We start from the raw sequence: 16,530 nt of genomic DNA on the forward strand, positions 1-16,530 counted from the left end.
AATGGTGCGATCAGCGTTACCAGCTTCCCAGGTTTCATGGTGGTTGCAAAAACGCAGCCACCTAGAATCACCCCGGGGGCGAAGGTGCAGCGTTGACAGACATATGCAATCAGCTAATTTTGATATGTTATAGCGACATGCATCGCGATGCCCCGTACCGAACGCGAAGATCCTGCCGCAGATCGTGGCTGGACGATTTAATATTTTTGCTATTACTTTTACTATTATTGTTATTGCCTATTACACCGGAGTTTGCCCGGTTTTACGACCGATCTACAACACCACGGGCAGTCCAATAAATCAGATTCTATCCACGGATGCCGTTTGCCGTTCATTTGAGGTTGAATATTGATTTTCCCGGGTTGGAGGATGGTCGCGAGGAGAAAAAGCGATCACGCTTTACTTCGAGTGCACCGTGCCAATACTTAGAAGCGAAACTAGCCGCGTGGTACTTAATTTTTGCATGAAACCGCCGACACTCGGGCCGTGCCACGAGAAACCTATTACGCATTCATCGACGCATCAGCCATGATCGCTGCTTCACTCTGTGGTTTTGTGCAGCTGCAAACTCTAGTTTAATCATGGCTCGAATTGCCGTTGCCTCAAACACGCTGCCACCGAAACACCCCTGCGCTTTTAATGTCCCGAAATGCTTACGGAGAGCGGACGCCGTTTAGGTCGTTCTCAGCCAACTCCAATGTGGCCATGAATGGTGCATGTATGCAGGCTGGTGCACCGCAAAACAAGAGACACAAAAAAAAACACTTTTGCACTGTGCAAAGAAAATCATCAGTCTCTTACCTCTCTGATCATCTTTTATGTCACTACAAATTTTTATTACATTTCTGTGCCAGAAACATAAGCACCACATTGTGTCTGGTGTTGCCGTGTGTGGCGTAGCTGATGAGCAGATTGAAGTCTTAAAAGACAACGGTGAGAAAAGATGTGAAAAATAAAACGACGAGGTACGAGAAACCATCGGGAAAGGGTGATAGTCTCACCCAGGGCCACTACTGCGGAGACACACGCTGAAGCCTTCTAAAACCGTACCATTGAAGGATGTGAGGCAGAAAGATGCAGAAGGAACAGCGACATCGACCGACGCCAGGGAGAATCATGTTGTGAGAAAAGCAAAAGCTTATGCTCATGTCATCGTACGGCCGGTCGGATTGAATGTTGCGCTCACGAAAGATCGAACGAGCGAAAAGGAACCAATAAAAACATGCTGCACCGCGTGGTGGGTTCTGTTCTTTTTACATGAACCTTGTAATGCTTTGTTTTTCAACTTCAATAATGATCGATGGAACTATCTGCGGTGTGCAATATTTTATAGGTTTTTGTTGCATTGTAGATTACATTTTTTAATGATTTATCACAAAGCGCCAACAACTTCAAATCTTATCGAACTTTATTTAAATAATACAAACTTTGGACCAAAGCGAATAAAGGTTTTCATGCAAAAAAGGCCTACGTTTTCTGCGTGTAAATGTCAATCGAATAATCCACATCACTCAACAAACAGTCAGTTGGCAGTGCCTCAATTATGGTCGTTTGTATATCATCCTGCCGCAATCCAGCTCAATCTCACTGAAACATCACTTCAAAAGCAATAATTTACTCTCTCAACGAGTCTTTATCTTGGGGCAAAGATACGCCTTCCTTACGCACGGGACCTGCTACAGATCGTGCTCGCGCGGAGGGCCCCGGGGTCCGGTCCTATCCCAGCACATCCACCATGGCAACTGATCGCGTAAATCCACAGCATTAAAACGGTTGAATCATGAACGCCCAAAACGTTTCCGAAGGCGTCTAGCATTAACTCCCGCGCACGTGGCCAGCTTCCATACAGCCACGGCGTACGGCTGAAGCGGACATTGAAATGCAACTGCACTTCCTTCTCGCGCGCGCGCGCGTTCGAGCAATCATCCACCGGTGTGGGATTAAGATCCGTTTTCGCATCCCTTTATGGCCGGCACTCCGAAAGCGATCCGACACTTTTCGGTTTCTTCATCCGCTATAATTTTCGCGAGTATTAGCGTCGTCGCTTCGGCACCCCCAGTGTGTGTGTGTGTAAGTGTATGTGTGTCTGGGAGGCAAACGTGATGCACTTGAACGCGATGGGCCAACAGTAAGAAAAAAAAACCGGACCGCGAAAAAGTCAAGGACGGATGGACGGACACTCGTTGACGGGCCGGGATCGCTGATCAGCATATGTGTTGCTGGGTATTGCTGCTGCTGCCGGCACCGGGAGCACGAACGTGCGTTCGGCGCATCCCACGTCACGACCCGGATAATGAAAGCAAAATAAAACAAACGGGAAATGCCCAATGCACGACCGGCTTTGCCGGGGAAGATGAAATTAACTTTAACGCATTCACTCTGCCCACCTTCGCGGTACGATGGTTTCACGTGGTTTGGAAGCCTTTTTGCGTGAAGTCTAGTTATGGCGCGTGCCCCTGCCCCGAGGCAAACCACATGAAGGGGAGGGATGCAATGGTTGGGAAGTTTTTTTGTTACCGTTGCCGTTTGTCAGATGTTGTACGTAAACAGCTGAGCTGATCGTAGAGTATCCTCCATTACTGAATCCTCTAGAGCATAAATCTAAGTCAACATAATTAGTGTAATTTGGTAACGCCTGGTTAGGAGATTAGGACGTGCGAAACACAAACCGGTGTTTAACATAATTCACACTTGGTTATTTGATCAAACTTAGGTTAGAAATAATAACGACTTAAGTTGAAGGCTGAACTGGACTTGTAACTCCTATGCTGGATTTTCCGAAAATCACAAATATTTGCAGATATTTGAATGTGAAAATCACAGCCGCTACAATTATACCTGCAATTACGGTTCAATTGCCCCTACCGTTCTTCTTCTGCCTCTTCGACTCTACAGCCTTGGAAGGTCCTAGACTGTCATTGTTGGCATTCCTCGATTTTATCTTCCCCGTCTCCTTGATAGTCAGTCCTGCTTACGGGGACAAATTTTGGACGGGATTCGATATCTGGTCTAATGTTGAGAATAACAACTCATTTCAAGGAATGAATTCACTCTTACTCACCTATTGGGATTTAATTCTTTTAACAACTCTTCGGATAGTAGCATTAAGGTGAGTGGGGTGGGTGGGGGTTGGGTTGACTTAATGCAATTGATACATTCTCATCGTCCGAGGCTCCTTCTTCCTCATAATCTAAAGCGCAGAAGCGATGGAGGACATTTCGCTGCGCCCTAAAAAAGATTCAAAACCCTTTGCGATTGGAATCACTCCTTCGACTCCTTCGGAGTGAGCTTATTAATAAGGATTTCTTAAAGATTTTTTTACTATATTTGTGATTCAATTCCCAGAAGAGTTGTAAGGAGTTGTAACTCTTTGTGAAGAAAGAGACATTTTTCGATCACTCACTCATTCTTACTCAACACGCCACAACACTAATTACGTTCTGCAGTGTTCATTTTCTTATTGGAATGTGTTTAACCGATTTAGACCTTATTTACAATTGAATATGACGGTCCAGTGCCGTATTGTCCGATTTAGACCTTACTTTCACAAAAAATTGGAACAAAAACCTTAAATTTGTATGAACTTCTAAGCATTTTTGGTACCTTCTTCTTGGTTTAACGACATCTAAATCGTTAAACCATCGCCATCGCCAGGCCATCGAATGGCTTACTGGTCCTCCAAAAGAGTAACCAATGCGTTTACGTTTACTATTTTGTAAAGCTCCAATGTGCCAACTTTCCTAGCATACTAGCTAAATCGTGCTCCCGTATTGTATGTCTGTGTGTATGTTTTGCTAGCAACCAAGGTCCATGGGTGCGCTAAACCGCATGGCTTCTGCTCATGCGGCACACAGGTGAGAAAAGAAAGAAACAGGATGGTGTCATTAATGTGGATCACGTTTGGAAACTTCGAATCCATCTGGTTAGGTCGGCTAGACTGGAACAAAGCTATAACGTGATCTTTTTTTTCGTGCTGTTTTTTTTTTCTCTCCGTTGGTTTCTTGCTTACCACAGAAAGCTTTGCGCAGAAACCGAGACCCTAGCGGCCATTCGCTGTAGGCCTTCCTGCCAAAGCGGGGCTATTAAAATATACCCGTTGTAACACATGCCTTTGATATCATTAATGAATCGCTGGTGTTGCACTGTGGGCATCATGCTGTACGGCGGTGTTGGGTCAAGAAACAAATACATATTCACTTTGAGCTCACATGCGACTTTGGTTTAAAGTTACATTTTGGCGTACTGTGAATGCTTTCAATCCAACACAATTTGTTTCCTGTTTTGCTATTTCAACTGAACAAATAGTAACAGTTAATAGGTAATAGGTATATGGTTTATCGTTACGATAAGATTGCCATATTTGTAATGCACTCTTTACTGTCAATTGCAAGTGGTGAATGTATCACAGTGGATAAACTAATAGCTAAAGCGTTTCGATTAAATGAAGCATATTTCCGTTATGGGTGCACTCACCTAAAGCAGGTTGGATCATGGGCATTAGAAAAAAAGCGAGCATTGTGCCCCAAAATGCGATTGGCTTTGGCGATGAAGAAATTTGTCCTTGTGTCCTTGTCTCCAAGATCCTTGAGGGATCATGGATGATTGTAAGAAGTATGTCAGTGCAGCATGCGTAGTGCGGACGGATGATCCAAGTACGTTGGTATCAGCAGCCATCGGATCAGTAAACCATTGGATACCCGTCGTGACATTGGGTGCTCGTTTAGCCAAGAAGAATGTTAAATTGTCAGAACTCAAAACATATTTAATAAAGAAAAAGTGCATACTAATGAAAACACATTTAAGTTTTTTACAAAGCAAAACAAAAGTCACCGAAAGCAAAAGCTAGGGGCGCGTAATGACGCTTATTTACTTTCACATATCTCATGAAAACTAATCTAACGATGGCTCAATCAATTAGCTCACACTCGTAACGGCTGCGCTGGTGTTATTTGTTGTCCGCTCTCAGCCGGGTGTACTCCTGAACTGGTGTTCCACGAAACCTGGGAGGCAACAAAAGGGAAACAAAAGAAAGCCTCGAGAATGCGTACGATATTTACCAACGTCTTGTAGGGTCTTCTCGGGCGTTCTTTGGCGTATGATTTCAACTTCTTGGAAAAGGTCAACTGTAGCTCTTGAGCCTTATGAATTATTTCTCGATGCCCCACACTCAGCCACATTCTCACAGCGACCGTTTGGCGTCATTAACATACTACCAATAATTAGAAAAACAAACAAGCTGCCATCATAGGAACGTACCCTGGTGGGATGCTTCACAGCTTCACTCTGCGCCAGCGGTTTCTGTGAGTTACATTTTAATATATCCCGGAAGAACTAAACATGAATAAGAGTTCAAAAAACAAGCTATTTCTTGCGCAAACATGCAGTGCAGTGCAAACAACGAGCTACGAAATTTGTTCACGATTGTAAGTGCCGGTAAATCTACAAAGGGATTAGAGTTAGGGGTTGCAGTTGGTCAACGCTGGTTTGCTTCTTCTTAAACGATGTAAAATAAATTTTAAAAACATTTTTTTATGGAACACATTCAGGATGAAAATATATTAAATAAAAACGTGATAAAGTTAAAATAATATTAAATCACAATTTACCTTGCTATCCTCAATTTCTGCACGATAACTTGCTCGAGCTTGTTCTTCTTTTTCTATGGCGCTATAACCTCGAGAGATCCTGGTCTGCCATTTCTGGCTTTTGGATTGAATTCCTCAACGTTGTACCTCATCCCAAGGACTTCACTTTGACGCTTCTTAAAAACGATCTTACTCTAGAGTCCATCACTACGAAGCGTATCGATACTCGCACTTGTTTTCTTTCATCTCGATATGTTCGTCATCTCATCGCATCGAACCTTGCCTCGGTTCAATCTTGTTATAATTTTATAAAACCATTTACTCCGAATTGTTCGTTTACGTTGATCGTTGAGTAATTGTCGTTGCGTTACTTCACCTTAACGATACCACACGAGTCAAAACATTACACCAATCTTTTGGTTTCCCAAGATTGACACGATGCAACAGTGTGCACCATGCCGCGAAGTATCCGAGAATGTCGGATACTCGGGTAGTACCCGAGAATGTCATACCTCCACTTGCACCTTTCTCCCCTCCCTCCCTCCCCTTTTCTCCTTGTCCCTTGACATCCGTATCGGCATCGGTATCGGGCGGTTTCTTCTGGGCTTTTTTAACATGATCGACACAGGAGAGAAAAAAAAAGCCCGAAATGATCACAATAATTACACCGTTGTCTCCTTTTCATTTTGGGCAATTTTGGCGAAGCCCATCACAAAGGAGCGTAAATGGGTTTCAATTCAGCGGCCGGCTCCTTCTACTTCCCGATCAAAAAAAATCCCTTCCCGATCTCGCTTCCACACACACACACATCGCGCGTTCCGGTAGGCCGCTGCTCGCCCTTCCCTTCCCAATACCTACCTTACCGTTGGCAAAAGGGCACGGGCTGTATGGGGTTAGACGCGTGTTGTGGACAGCTGAAGCAGGCGCTATAGCTAAATTGCACCGTATTAAAAATACTTGTGTGTGCATACCCCTTTTACAGTACCGTACACTGGCGCAGCACTGCATTATGGTGGCGAGTGTCCTGCTTCCAGACCTTCCAGCACAAGGCTCTCGGTGGTTGATTCGCGATCCGACAGACTCTGCCTGCTGCTGCTGCTATTCCGGTTGCTGTTTTTGGCCCAGAGAAAACGCTGGCGTGAAGAAGGTTTGAAAGTGATGAAAGTCCAGTGGATACGGTCCCTCCGGCGATAGTTCGACGAACCGCGTTGGCCCTGTAGTAAGATTAATGGAAGCGCAGTGCTGGTGCAACCACCAACCCTTGTGTATTGGCCGCTCATATGTTTACCTGGCTCACTCGCACCACCTTCAATTGGAGCCATCTTTTGCACCATGCCCGTCGCGGCTTCCACCCTGCGCTTTCCTTCCTTTTTTTTTTCTTTTTGCCATCTCGCTCTTCGCTCACGTCCCACACCGGTGTGTACCGCACCGCGAGACCCGCACCTGGTTTCTGGAGGGTTCCCAAGGATCTTCATCCGATTTGCAATCATCTTCTCTCCGCGCCCGGGAAGCCCGTGCTGGGGAGCGCGTGCAAGCGAGAAACAAAACAACGACAGATACAAAACATGAAACGAGAGACGATTGCCGTTCTGATGAAATATTCATCTTAAATGTGCAGGGAGCAGGGAGAATGGAGATCGGGCGCGATCGGGAGGCCCTGAGATGGAAATTGAAGACGGCAAAGATACATAGAGAAAGAGAGCAAAACTGGACAAAGCGCCAGTGGAGTTGGAGTAACTAAAATGCATATTTTCGAGCCGATAGTCAGTTTTGAGAGGATAGCAAATATGTAAACCGCAAGGGCGGCGGGGTTTGGTGGAGAGGAAGGGGAAGGGATGGGGGGAGGGTGGAGAAGGCGAGTGGCTGCGAGAAATCGGCACGGCCCGTGACGACCAGACGCGGCGGACACGGACGCTCTGCCAAGACAAAGCGGGACAAAGAGACGGCACACCAACGGCCAGCGCCGTTTCCGTTTCGCGGGAAACTGCGAACGAGTGAATGCAGACGTGCAAAATATCATCGATAACCAGTACTATTAGCGACGATTAAATGGGAATGTCTTCGCACAAGACACCCGTAGGAATTCACCCGAAAGAACCCCACGCGAACGTTTTGTGGTTAGTTGTTGTGCGCCGGTAGGTGTCACGGGGCTGGTGGCTTGCGGGAGGGGTCCGCGGTGGGGTGGGAGAATGGTGGACCGTATGCTGACAAACTTTCAAATTGGTAGCCGCACATCAATCGATTGAATCGAGCTGGTTTAAGACGATAGGGTGACGTTAACGTTCGCCAATTTTGTCTCCTTTCGTCTGTGTGTTATGTGCGTGTGTGAAGCAATGCCATAAGCGAGGTGATTGGTTGTGTCAGGACATGAGGAAAAATGTATTAAGAATGCTGGAACCATAGCAAGAGTCCGGAGGAATAAATCACCAACCATGGTTATGTTTGTGGATTCTAATATTCTCTTGTGATTGTGCTATTTTATCTATTCGAAAAAATATGATCCATCTGTCACACTTGTGCTCCTTACGACAACCGTTTATTTATCCTTTGCATAGAAACAACCCTTACACACATTTACCGTCATCCCACAGTAACAATTACGCCGCGTTAAACATCCTATTTGTTCCGGTAGCTAATTTCCTAGCCACTACCGAAGACGCCTTTTGCACCAAACGATATAGCCCATTATCTTTCCATCCAAAGCCCCCGTTCGACAGGGCTCAATTCCTTTCCCTTCCCATCCTCCAATCACTTCTACTGGCCACTCAAATCATTCACCGTCGTGCTACCCACAGAACTTTCTTACCTTGCTTCCCGCACGCATATCTGTCTGCCTGTGTCCCACTCTCCGCGCGGGCTCTAGTGCTAAGGAGGAATAAATCACCATTTGCCGGGAGCCCAACTCAACGAAGGTTCGTCGCTTAAATCATTCTTCCTACGACGACCACAACGGCAACGGGTGCTGCATTAAATGAACCCGAAATTTCTCTACATTTTATGTCTCCTTTCATCAGTTCATCTGCTCTTCGTTCGTTGGCCCTAATACCCGGCCTTATCATTGTGGTGTGCAGCAGCAGCAGCAGCAGCAGCAAAAGAAGCAATACCACTTCTGGCAAAGCAACATCGAAACCGTTTTATGCTTCGCGAGACCTCCGCTCAGCCGCTCTGTTCGGTGTGCCTATTTGTGCCTCGCTCGCCGCGTACAACATCATGCTGCATGTTGGAGCCCGCTCTCTTCTTGCGATTCGCTCTCTTAAGATTATGTGCCCAACCACTCTCTTTAAGCTCACGATCGCGGTGGACCTGCGCCAGGCACGCACACAGCCATGTGGTTCGTACTTAGCAGCTTGAACAAATGCAGGACGGTGTAGATGTTTCTGCTGTGCGTGTATACCACCTCAAATGCTGTAGAAGGTACACCACACCACAACTTACCCACGATCGAGTCCGTACGATTCTGCTGCTGGGAACATAAAAGGAGGTTTCGGGTTGATCTTACGATGTTTACGAGAAAACAACACAACACCAACCAAAAAAAAAAAAACGCATGAACGAGCGTAGATTTCAATTTTCCTTCTGTATGGGTGTGCGCATAAGTTCCACCGTGCCACCAAGATTACCTACCGGACGTTAAGGAACGCCTCGCAGCCATCCCTTCTGCCCTTTGCATTCTCAACCTCTCTCGCGCGGCGAAGGAGCAGCGCTTTCTTAGCGCATCACGCGCGCCCAAAAGGAAAAAAAGGGATCGCGAACGTTCGAGAGAAAAGCGCCACGGCACTCTGCACACGCACGCACACGGTCCCACGCACCGAAGTGAGACGGCGACAAATGCTGCTGTACCGTGTGAGAGCCACCCCATACGAACGGCACCCAGCACCGTCGAACCTTTCGAACGGCGACCGATGCTCAATGGTACCAGCATTCACACCAGCAAGAACCGGCCGCTCGCTCGCTCGCTCAGTGCGAGTGTCCGCCTGCACGAGCGTATGCTTTTATGTTTCTCCACTTTTTAGGTTCTTTAGTCTTTTAACTATATCGTTGGAGCATTGACGTGTAAGATCGGCGCGATTCGGCGTGATTTCTGGCTGGCTTAGTGTTTATTTTTCCATGTTTCACCAACTCACAGCTTGTTTACCATTAGCTGCACGGAAAACCATTGTTACGGTGTTCGGTGACGAGCACTGGGTAGTGCGTCGTGCACCTTGCCTTTAGTTTTCTGTTTCTTCCAACCGACACCTCTCCCCCCCTCCCCTCCCTTCCTCTACTATCTTCCCTCGGGAGTGGTGATGAGTAACCAGTTCGGCCCAGTGATACCTAATGGGCACTTTCCAGTTTTAGTGAGACTTTCTTTGCGTGTGTAATTGTGTGTGCAAGTTAGCTTCACCCTTTGAAAGTACAATAGCACAATGTGAATGCTTTTGTTTTGTGTTTTATTGTTAATTGTAACTGTTGTGAATGTTTACTGTTTGCTGTGACTTACTGAAGTAGTGGATTATTGCGGGAAGAAAGAGATTTATTTCTATTGGTAGATGACTTTTCGATGAGAGGCGCAAGACTGTTATTCATTATAACATCCGCCACCGAGTACAAAGACGGATTGACGAAGCAACAATGACAAACATAAAGCGTAAAGCGTAGCATACGAGCATACAGAACATGATTCATGAGCTGATTAATTGTTCAAAAGCAGTCGTTATGCTCTACGACCACCTACGGTTGTTCAAATAAGTTGCTTATGACAGTAAAAGAACTATTCTTTCCCTAGTGTGATCATGCGTTGGTACCAAGTCCTGCGGTAGGAAAAAGGGTCCCAAGAATTGCTGCAATTAGTGGAAAAGTTGTTTTTTTTTCACCGAAACGTTTTTGATCTCCACCGTCGTTTAAAAATAATATATTCATGGAAAGCAGAGTGCAAGAAACTACGATCGTTGCAGTCGGTAGTGTATTTAAAAAAAAAAGCGTGTACCAGCATACTTTATAAACATGAACAGCGATTTTTTTTTTTTCATAATGTGTGCAGTGTCGCTTTCGTACTTCGTATTATTCGCTCCATCGTCCCCCCCATTGTACGCTGTCTCGCTTTAGTTTTTCGGTGCGCCTGGTTTCATGATGGACAACACTTATGCAAAGCAGTTAATGCTTGCAAATAAATAAAAGGAAAAAAAAAGGAACGAACGACACACACAGCAACCAGTACTGGCGACAAGGCAGTGTGTGTCCGCGAGACCGTGGGCAACGCAGCGAACGAGAGAAGAATTCAATAAAAATAAAGTGACCATCTGCATGGAAATAAAATTTCTACACTCACTAACCCACCTGCAACTGTATACGGACACATGCGCCGTATACACACACATAAGGGCTTGCAACAGAGAGAAGAAAAAAAAAACACAGAAACCCGCACTCGCACCAAAAGGCAACGGCGCAGCAGCAGCAGCATCAGCAGCAACAAATACGCGATCGCGAATAGCACGCCCACATGCACAGCGATCGGCCGGCGCGATCGGGGGGCCCTGTTGTGCGAACCCGTCATCGGGTATCGCCGTTTCGCGAAATCTCCCCGAAGAGAGTGTGTTCTGTGTGGAAGCTGGTTGGTGTTGTGTTGCTGATTCACATTTTAACCGTTCCATTTTTACGGCCTCTTTCGCGAAGGCTCGCACAAGACGCCGTTAACGGCAGCACAAGCAGCAGCAGCAGCAGCAGCAGCGGCAACACCAAAAACAACAACAACGGGACAGCATCCAAGACGAAGCGATCTTAAAGAAGAATGGCGAAAGAAAAATAGTTCAATGTGACAGACGGAAAGAGAGACAAGCAGCGCGAACCCTCGCGAACCCTGGCTAGAGCGTAAGAAAGCGAAGCGAAAACTCACCGGACAAGAGAGCTTGGTGAAAGAATGAACCTGAACGAGAAAATATGAAAGCAGCAAAGACGACATATAAAAAAAACACGCACAAACACACACACACAGCCCTACACAGTTCGCACAGTGTCTCGGTGAAGATTTCTTTCTTGCGAATTTAATTTATGTAAATACCCGCCGATATATATAATTCAATTAGTCGGCGGAAGAATGCTGAATCCCCCCGGTGCAGGCACTTCTACTTTGAAACCAAACTTTCCTACCATTTGCACGGGAAGGATCACCCCGGTTACCCCCTTCTCCATATGGTCAATTCCGAATGATGCGATTGACAAAGAATGTGTTTGTGGTTTTATTCCATTTTTTGTTTGTTTCTTCTTTCTAACCAATTATCAAATGATCTACTATGAGCGTTTGCCGCAGTAGATCAAATTTTGACCAAAAACCACAAAAATCAAAAACGATTCTGTTGACGATTTGGCTGGGTTCGTCGCTTGCCGCGGCGAGCAAGTTCTTTGTTTATACGCTATTACGCTCTTCTCCGGGCGCTTCAATCGCGCAAACGCTCTGTTATCTCGGTTAAATCGGATGGTTGTGTTTGCTGCGGCTGAAAATAAGGTCTGAGAAATCACATAACGCCATTGGTTGGTTCCACCGGCCGTTTCGGGCTTCGCGGGCTTAATTCGGTCAAATCGAAAATCAAACGTACCAACCACCACGAGCACCAATAAGCTCAATAACTCATCCAGAGCAGCTTGATCCACCAACAGGCGTGCGTGCGTGGAGAGCGTAGCGATAAAAAGATTGATCAACTTCTGTCGCACTAAAAACACATCGCTTGATTAAACAATAATAATTACCTCTAATGTTTTTATTTCCTCACGTTCTTGTCCTGCGTGAGTTTTTTTTTTGTTGTTGTTGTTTGTTTCCCCCTTTTTTGCCTACTATTTCCTTTCTCTTTTTCGGGCTCGTCTGCTTTTGCTTTCCATGTACCGTTTTCGTGGACGTACTGACTTCATCAGAATTTGTTACGACTTTAAAGGAAATTAATATTCATCTCTCTCTCTCCCTCGCTCTCCTTCCTTCTCTCTCTCTCTCTCTCTCTCTCTCTCTCTATTTCTCTCTCTCTCTGTGTTTCTGCTTTCGTCCGGTTTTGGTGAGCCCTCGATCGTTCCGTTCGCTCGGGAGATTCGCTGCTCCTTGCCAGCGTATTTGACCGAGAGCCGCCGGGTCCGGCGGCAGTTCGACGTCCGGTTGATCCCACGACCGTTAACCCCCCCCCCCCCCCCCGGGGGGGAGGAAGCCGAGGGAGAGCAAATAAAACTGGGAAAGCAATAAAATATTCCGACTTGATTGAACTGCTTTTATCTGTGCATTTCAGCTACGATTCGTACGAGCTTTTATTCTGTTTCTCCGGGCTGCTCGGTCCGCCACTATGGGCACTTTTAATTCATTTCCTTCCCCCATTCGAAGTCTAGCCCGTACGATCGTCAAACACAGTTCAAATACAGTAAATTATCCTCACAACACTTCACAATGCTTTCCCTGTAACTGTAACACACACACGCACAAAAGGACACGGAAAGATACATTTTGAGGGAAGGCTCGGGAGTTTTTTTTTAAGAGTCGCTTGATTAGAGACCCGACCAAGTTTCCGAACAAGAACACGTTTGAAAACGGTACAAGAAAAAATAGGGGAAAACAGACAAAAAAAAACATTGTAAAATGCTTAAAGTAAACACCGGAAGCGGCCACGAAACTTTGCGCCACTTGGTAGCATAATTACGGCGCACCACTCAAGTGCCAAGACGATAATTCTTCCCTTCCTTTGGAAAACAAAAACACTCATCATGCTTTTACGGTGCGCAGCGGAATGATTCTTCTTCAGATGCGCAAGAACCATACAGCCGCACTCATAAATGGGCAAGTTTCGTTGTGCCGGATTTTCTTTCACCACGAAAAGCACGCACTCAAGAGTACATTTAAAACCCCACAATCAGTGCGCTTCACCATAATCGTTCCTGGGGCACTCCGAGCCAGGCAGTAGCTTAGGCTAATAAATAAGGGTAAATTTTTGAATATTGTTTTAACGCACTCTCTTCAACAACTTACACCTTACACAGGAGATATAGCAATACAAACGCATTCAAGTGTTTTAATTGTGTCCAGTGACTAATAACAACAACAACAAAAAACCCCCCCGAGCGATCCTTACTGGCCGACTTTGTGTGATGTTGATCCCGGTAGAAGTTCATCTTCTGAATGAACAAATAGAACCAACATTCAGAAACACAACAACCGATACGAATCATCGGAATAAGCTTGAGCTCGTGTGCGGCAAGCATTAGCGGGGCTGCAATCGGAGCGACCTAATAAACACTTCAAACAAACATAAGTGTAGGAGCGACAGAAGGAGTAAGCTTAAAACTACAACAAAAAAAACCCTCCCCCGTCGATATTCACTACCGCCCACAAGCACTAACGGTCTCGCAGCTCGCCGCTCAGACCAGCCGATTTGTTTGTGTGTGTGTGTGTTTTTTTGCGGTTTCGGTAAAAATTGAAAGCCAATTTCACCCACCTGCAAAAATGATGGTCTACCCGGAAGAACCGATTTGGTCCATTCCACACATTCCGGCACTGTACGATGATGGCGATTATGGTGGTAAGCGATAGACTAAATTTTGCGTTATCCTTTATATTGCTCCACCATTTTTAACTTTTCGCTTCATACTGTAGGGTTTACTGTGCACGAAGGAAAGCAAATCTAAATCAAGTGTCCCTCTGTCTGCTTATCTGCTTTCAGTTAACGTCGTGGAGGCACTGCAAGAGTTTTGGCAGATGAAGGCAGCGCGTGGAGCTGATCTTAAAAATGGTGCTCTAGTGATATACGAATCGATACCGTCAACCAGCCAACCGTACGTGTGCTACGTAACCCTGCCCGGTGGAAGCTGTTTCGGAAGCTTTCAGGTACGGTAACAACATCCAATGAATTTACCATCCACCTGACTGTCATTTCGTTTTACAGAATTGCCCCACGAAAGCAGAGGCACGGCGAAGCTCCGCAAAGATAGCTTTAATGAACTCGGTATTCAACGAACACCCGTCGCGGCGTATTAGCGATGATTTTATCGAAAAAGCTGTCACCGAGGCGCGCGCATCCTTCAAAGGCGATCAAAACCAAGAGGACGATGGTCCGGATACTGGCATCGGTGCGTTCAGGTAAGGGCTTGTCCGTGCATGTGCATTTCAGATTGTATTCGCGCCCGTGTTTGCTAAACCGTACCCCGGGGTTTCCCATTGGCCCTCTTCTTTAGATTTATGCTGGAAACCAACAAAGGTCGCACCATGCTAGAGTTCCAGGAGCTGATGACCGTTTTCCAACTGCTGCACTGGAACGGTTCGCTGAAAGCGATGCGCGAACGGCAATGCTCCCGACAGGAGGTGGTCGCCCACTACTCCAACCGATCTCTGGACGACGAGATGCGGCAGCAGATGGCGCTCGACTGGATTGAGCGGGAGCACGAAAATCCGGGCCTGCTCAGCCGGGAGCTTGCTATAGCCGAGAGAGAACTAGAGACTGCCCGTTTGGCGGGGCGGGAACTGCGGTTCCCAAAGGAGAAGAAAGACATCCTGCAAATGGCGCACAACCAGCTTACCGGAGGCAGCAACATCAACAGTTGAAGCAACGTCCAACAGCACACCGCCATCTGATCTGAATTTCCGGTTGTTTTCGTTTGGCGTTTGGCCGGTCGCGTACGCATACATATGCTAGCAAGCTAATTATAATGTCTTTTTTTTTTTTGTTAGGCTTTTGTTTAATTTTATAAAACTCCATTAATGGTAACGATTGTAATGGCAAACTGGCTTATCATCGTTAGCTTACACAAAATGCAATGAAGCAGATTGTGCTGTGGTGCGTGACGGGATTCCCATTTTCCCGGAACGCCGATTCTGCTGCTTATACGATTTGTTATTGTTGCTTTTCGAATACGTTTATTGTTTCGAACGGCAATGTTTATTTGTGTAACAATACAGCTGTGCTAGCGCTAGATTGCAAATCCAACCCCACAACGGTTAAAGGCGTGAATCGATCGACACGTGTTCGATCGATACGCACAGATTGCTTGCTATTATTAAGGGGTTTCTTTATTGACTTAATCGAGCATTCATTACATTCATTACACAAGTTTTTTTTATCTCTGCTCTTTCTGGAGTGCTCTTGCTGAGCACTTACTCTAATTCTATCGATCTTCGCTACAAACAATTGGAAAATGTGGTTACAACCGCACGGTTTCTACCATAACTCGAGTACAACACTGTCAAATGGTTGATTTTTTTATGATAGCTGTGTTCTGGCATTCCCACTAAAACTATTTACAAACATTTAATTTCCCAATGAACGACTTTTGTACATAAATGGAGAGCACAATCACATAGAGTCAGTACGGACAACGGAGGAAGTGTTTATCGAAAACAGCGTTTCCGATCTTTCTAAGTTAATGAACTGTAAGTGCAAATGCACACTGAATGCATGTGCATGTGTGTGTGTGCGTGTGAGAGAGAGAGAGAATGAATGAAAGAGAGAAAGAGTCATCGGAATGCATGAGTGTAAACGAATTTTACTACCTTTTCATACGTTTATGCAAAACATCAATGAATCGGTTTTTATTTTTTTTACTTTAGTCTCCTAACACACGCTACACGCTTTGCAGACTGGTTTTATTTGTTTATCTTATTAATTCTTCCCTTTAGAAAAAAAAGCAACAACAACAACAACAACAAAAGCATTGTGTGTTGATTGCGCTAATCATTTATGCTCTGTTTTGAAAGTAATAACAGCAACAACAACAACAAAAAAAAGAATGTGATTTTTAAATTTGACAAGATTAGGTAAAGTGCAAAAGCAAAATTTATTATTATTTTTTTTTTTTTTCGTCATGACGCTATTTATTTAAAACAAAACGAAACGAAACAAAAAAAAACAAAAACAGTTTTATTTACATTCTAACGTCGAGGTTAAGCTAGGTAAAGCAAATTTTATTTTATCGGAAACCACGCAGAAATCGCGAACAAAACAAAAAC

The 16,530-nt window shown here is 45.4% G+C and overlaps 1 protein-coding gene across 3 annotated transcripts in view; it reads left to right on the forward strand.

Moving 5' to 3' along the window:
• Positions 1–16,530, forward strand: part of LOC126564882 (protein limb expression 1 homolog) — a 508,128-nt gene that overhangs the window by 6,504 nt on the left and 485,094 nt on the right. The window contains exons 1-4 of one of the 3 annotated variants that reach the window (XM_050222006.1): positions 14,022–14,110; positions 14,252–14,415; positions 14,474–14,667; positions 14,763–15,158. In XM_050222006.1, coding sequence (XP_050077963.1) covers positions 14,035–14,110; positions 14,252–14,415; positions 14,474–14,667; positions 14,763–15,129 — 801 coding nt within the window. In that variant the 5' untranslated portion in view covers positions 14,022–14,034 and the 3' untranslated portion in view covers positions 15,130–15,158. Of the gene's footprint in view, positions 1–14,021; positions 14,111–14,251; positions 14,416–14,473; positions 14,668–14,762; positions 15,159–16,530 lie in introns of those variants that run through there. The other 2 variants (XM_050222005.1, XM_050222004.1) reach the window with 2 other exon arrangements.

This window comes from Anopheles maculipalpis, chromosome 3RL (genome assembly GCF_943734695.1).
Source record: "Anopheles maculipalpis chromosome 3RL, idAnoMacuDA_375_x, whole genome shotgun sequence".
Taxonomy (NCBI): Eukaryota; Metazoa; Arthropoda; class Insecta; order Diptera; family Culicidae; genus Anopheles; species Anopheles maculipalpis.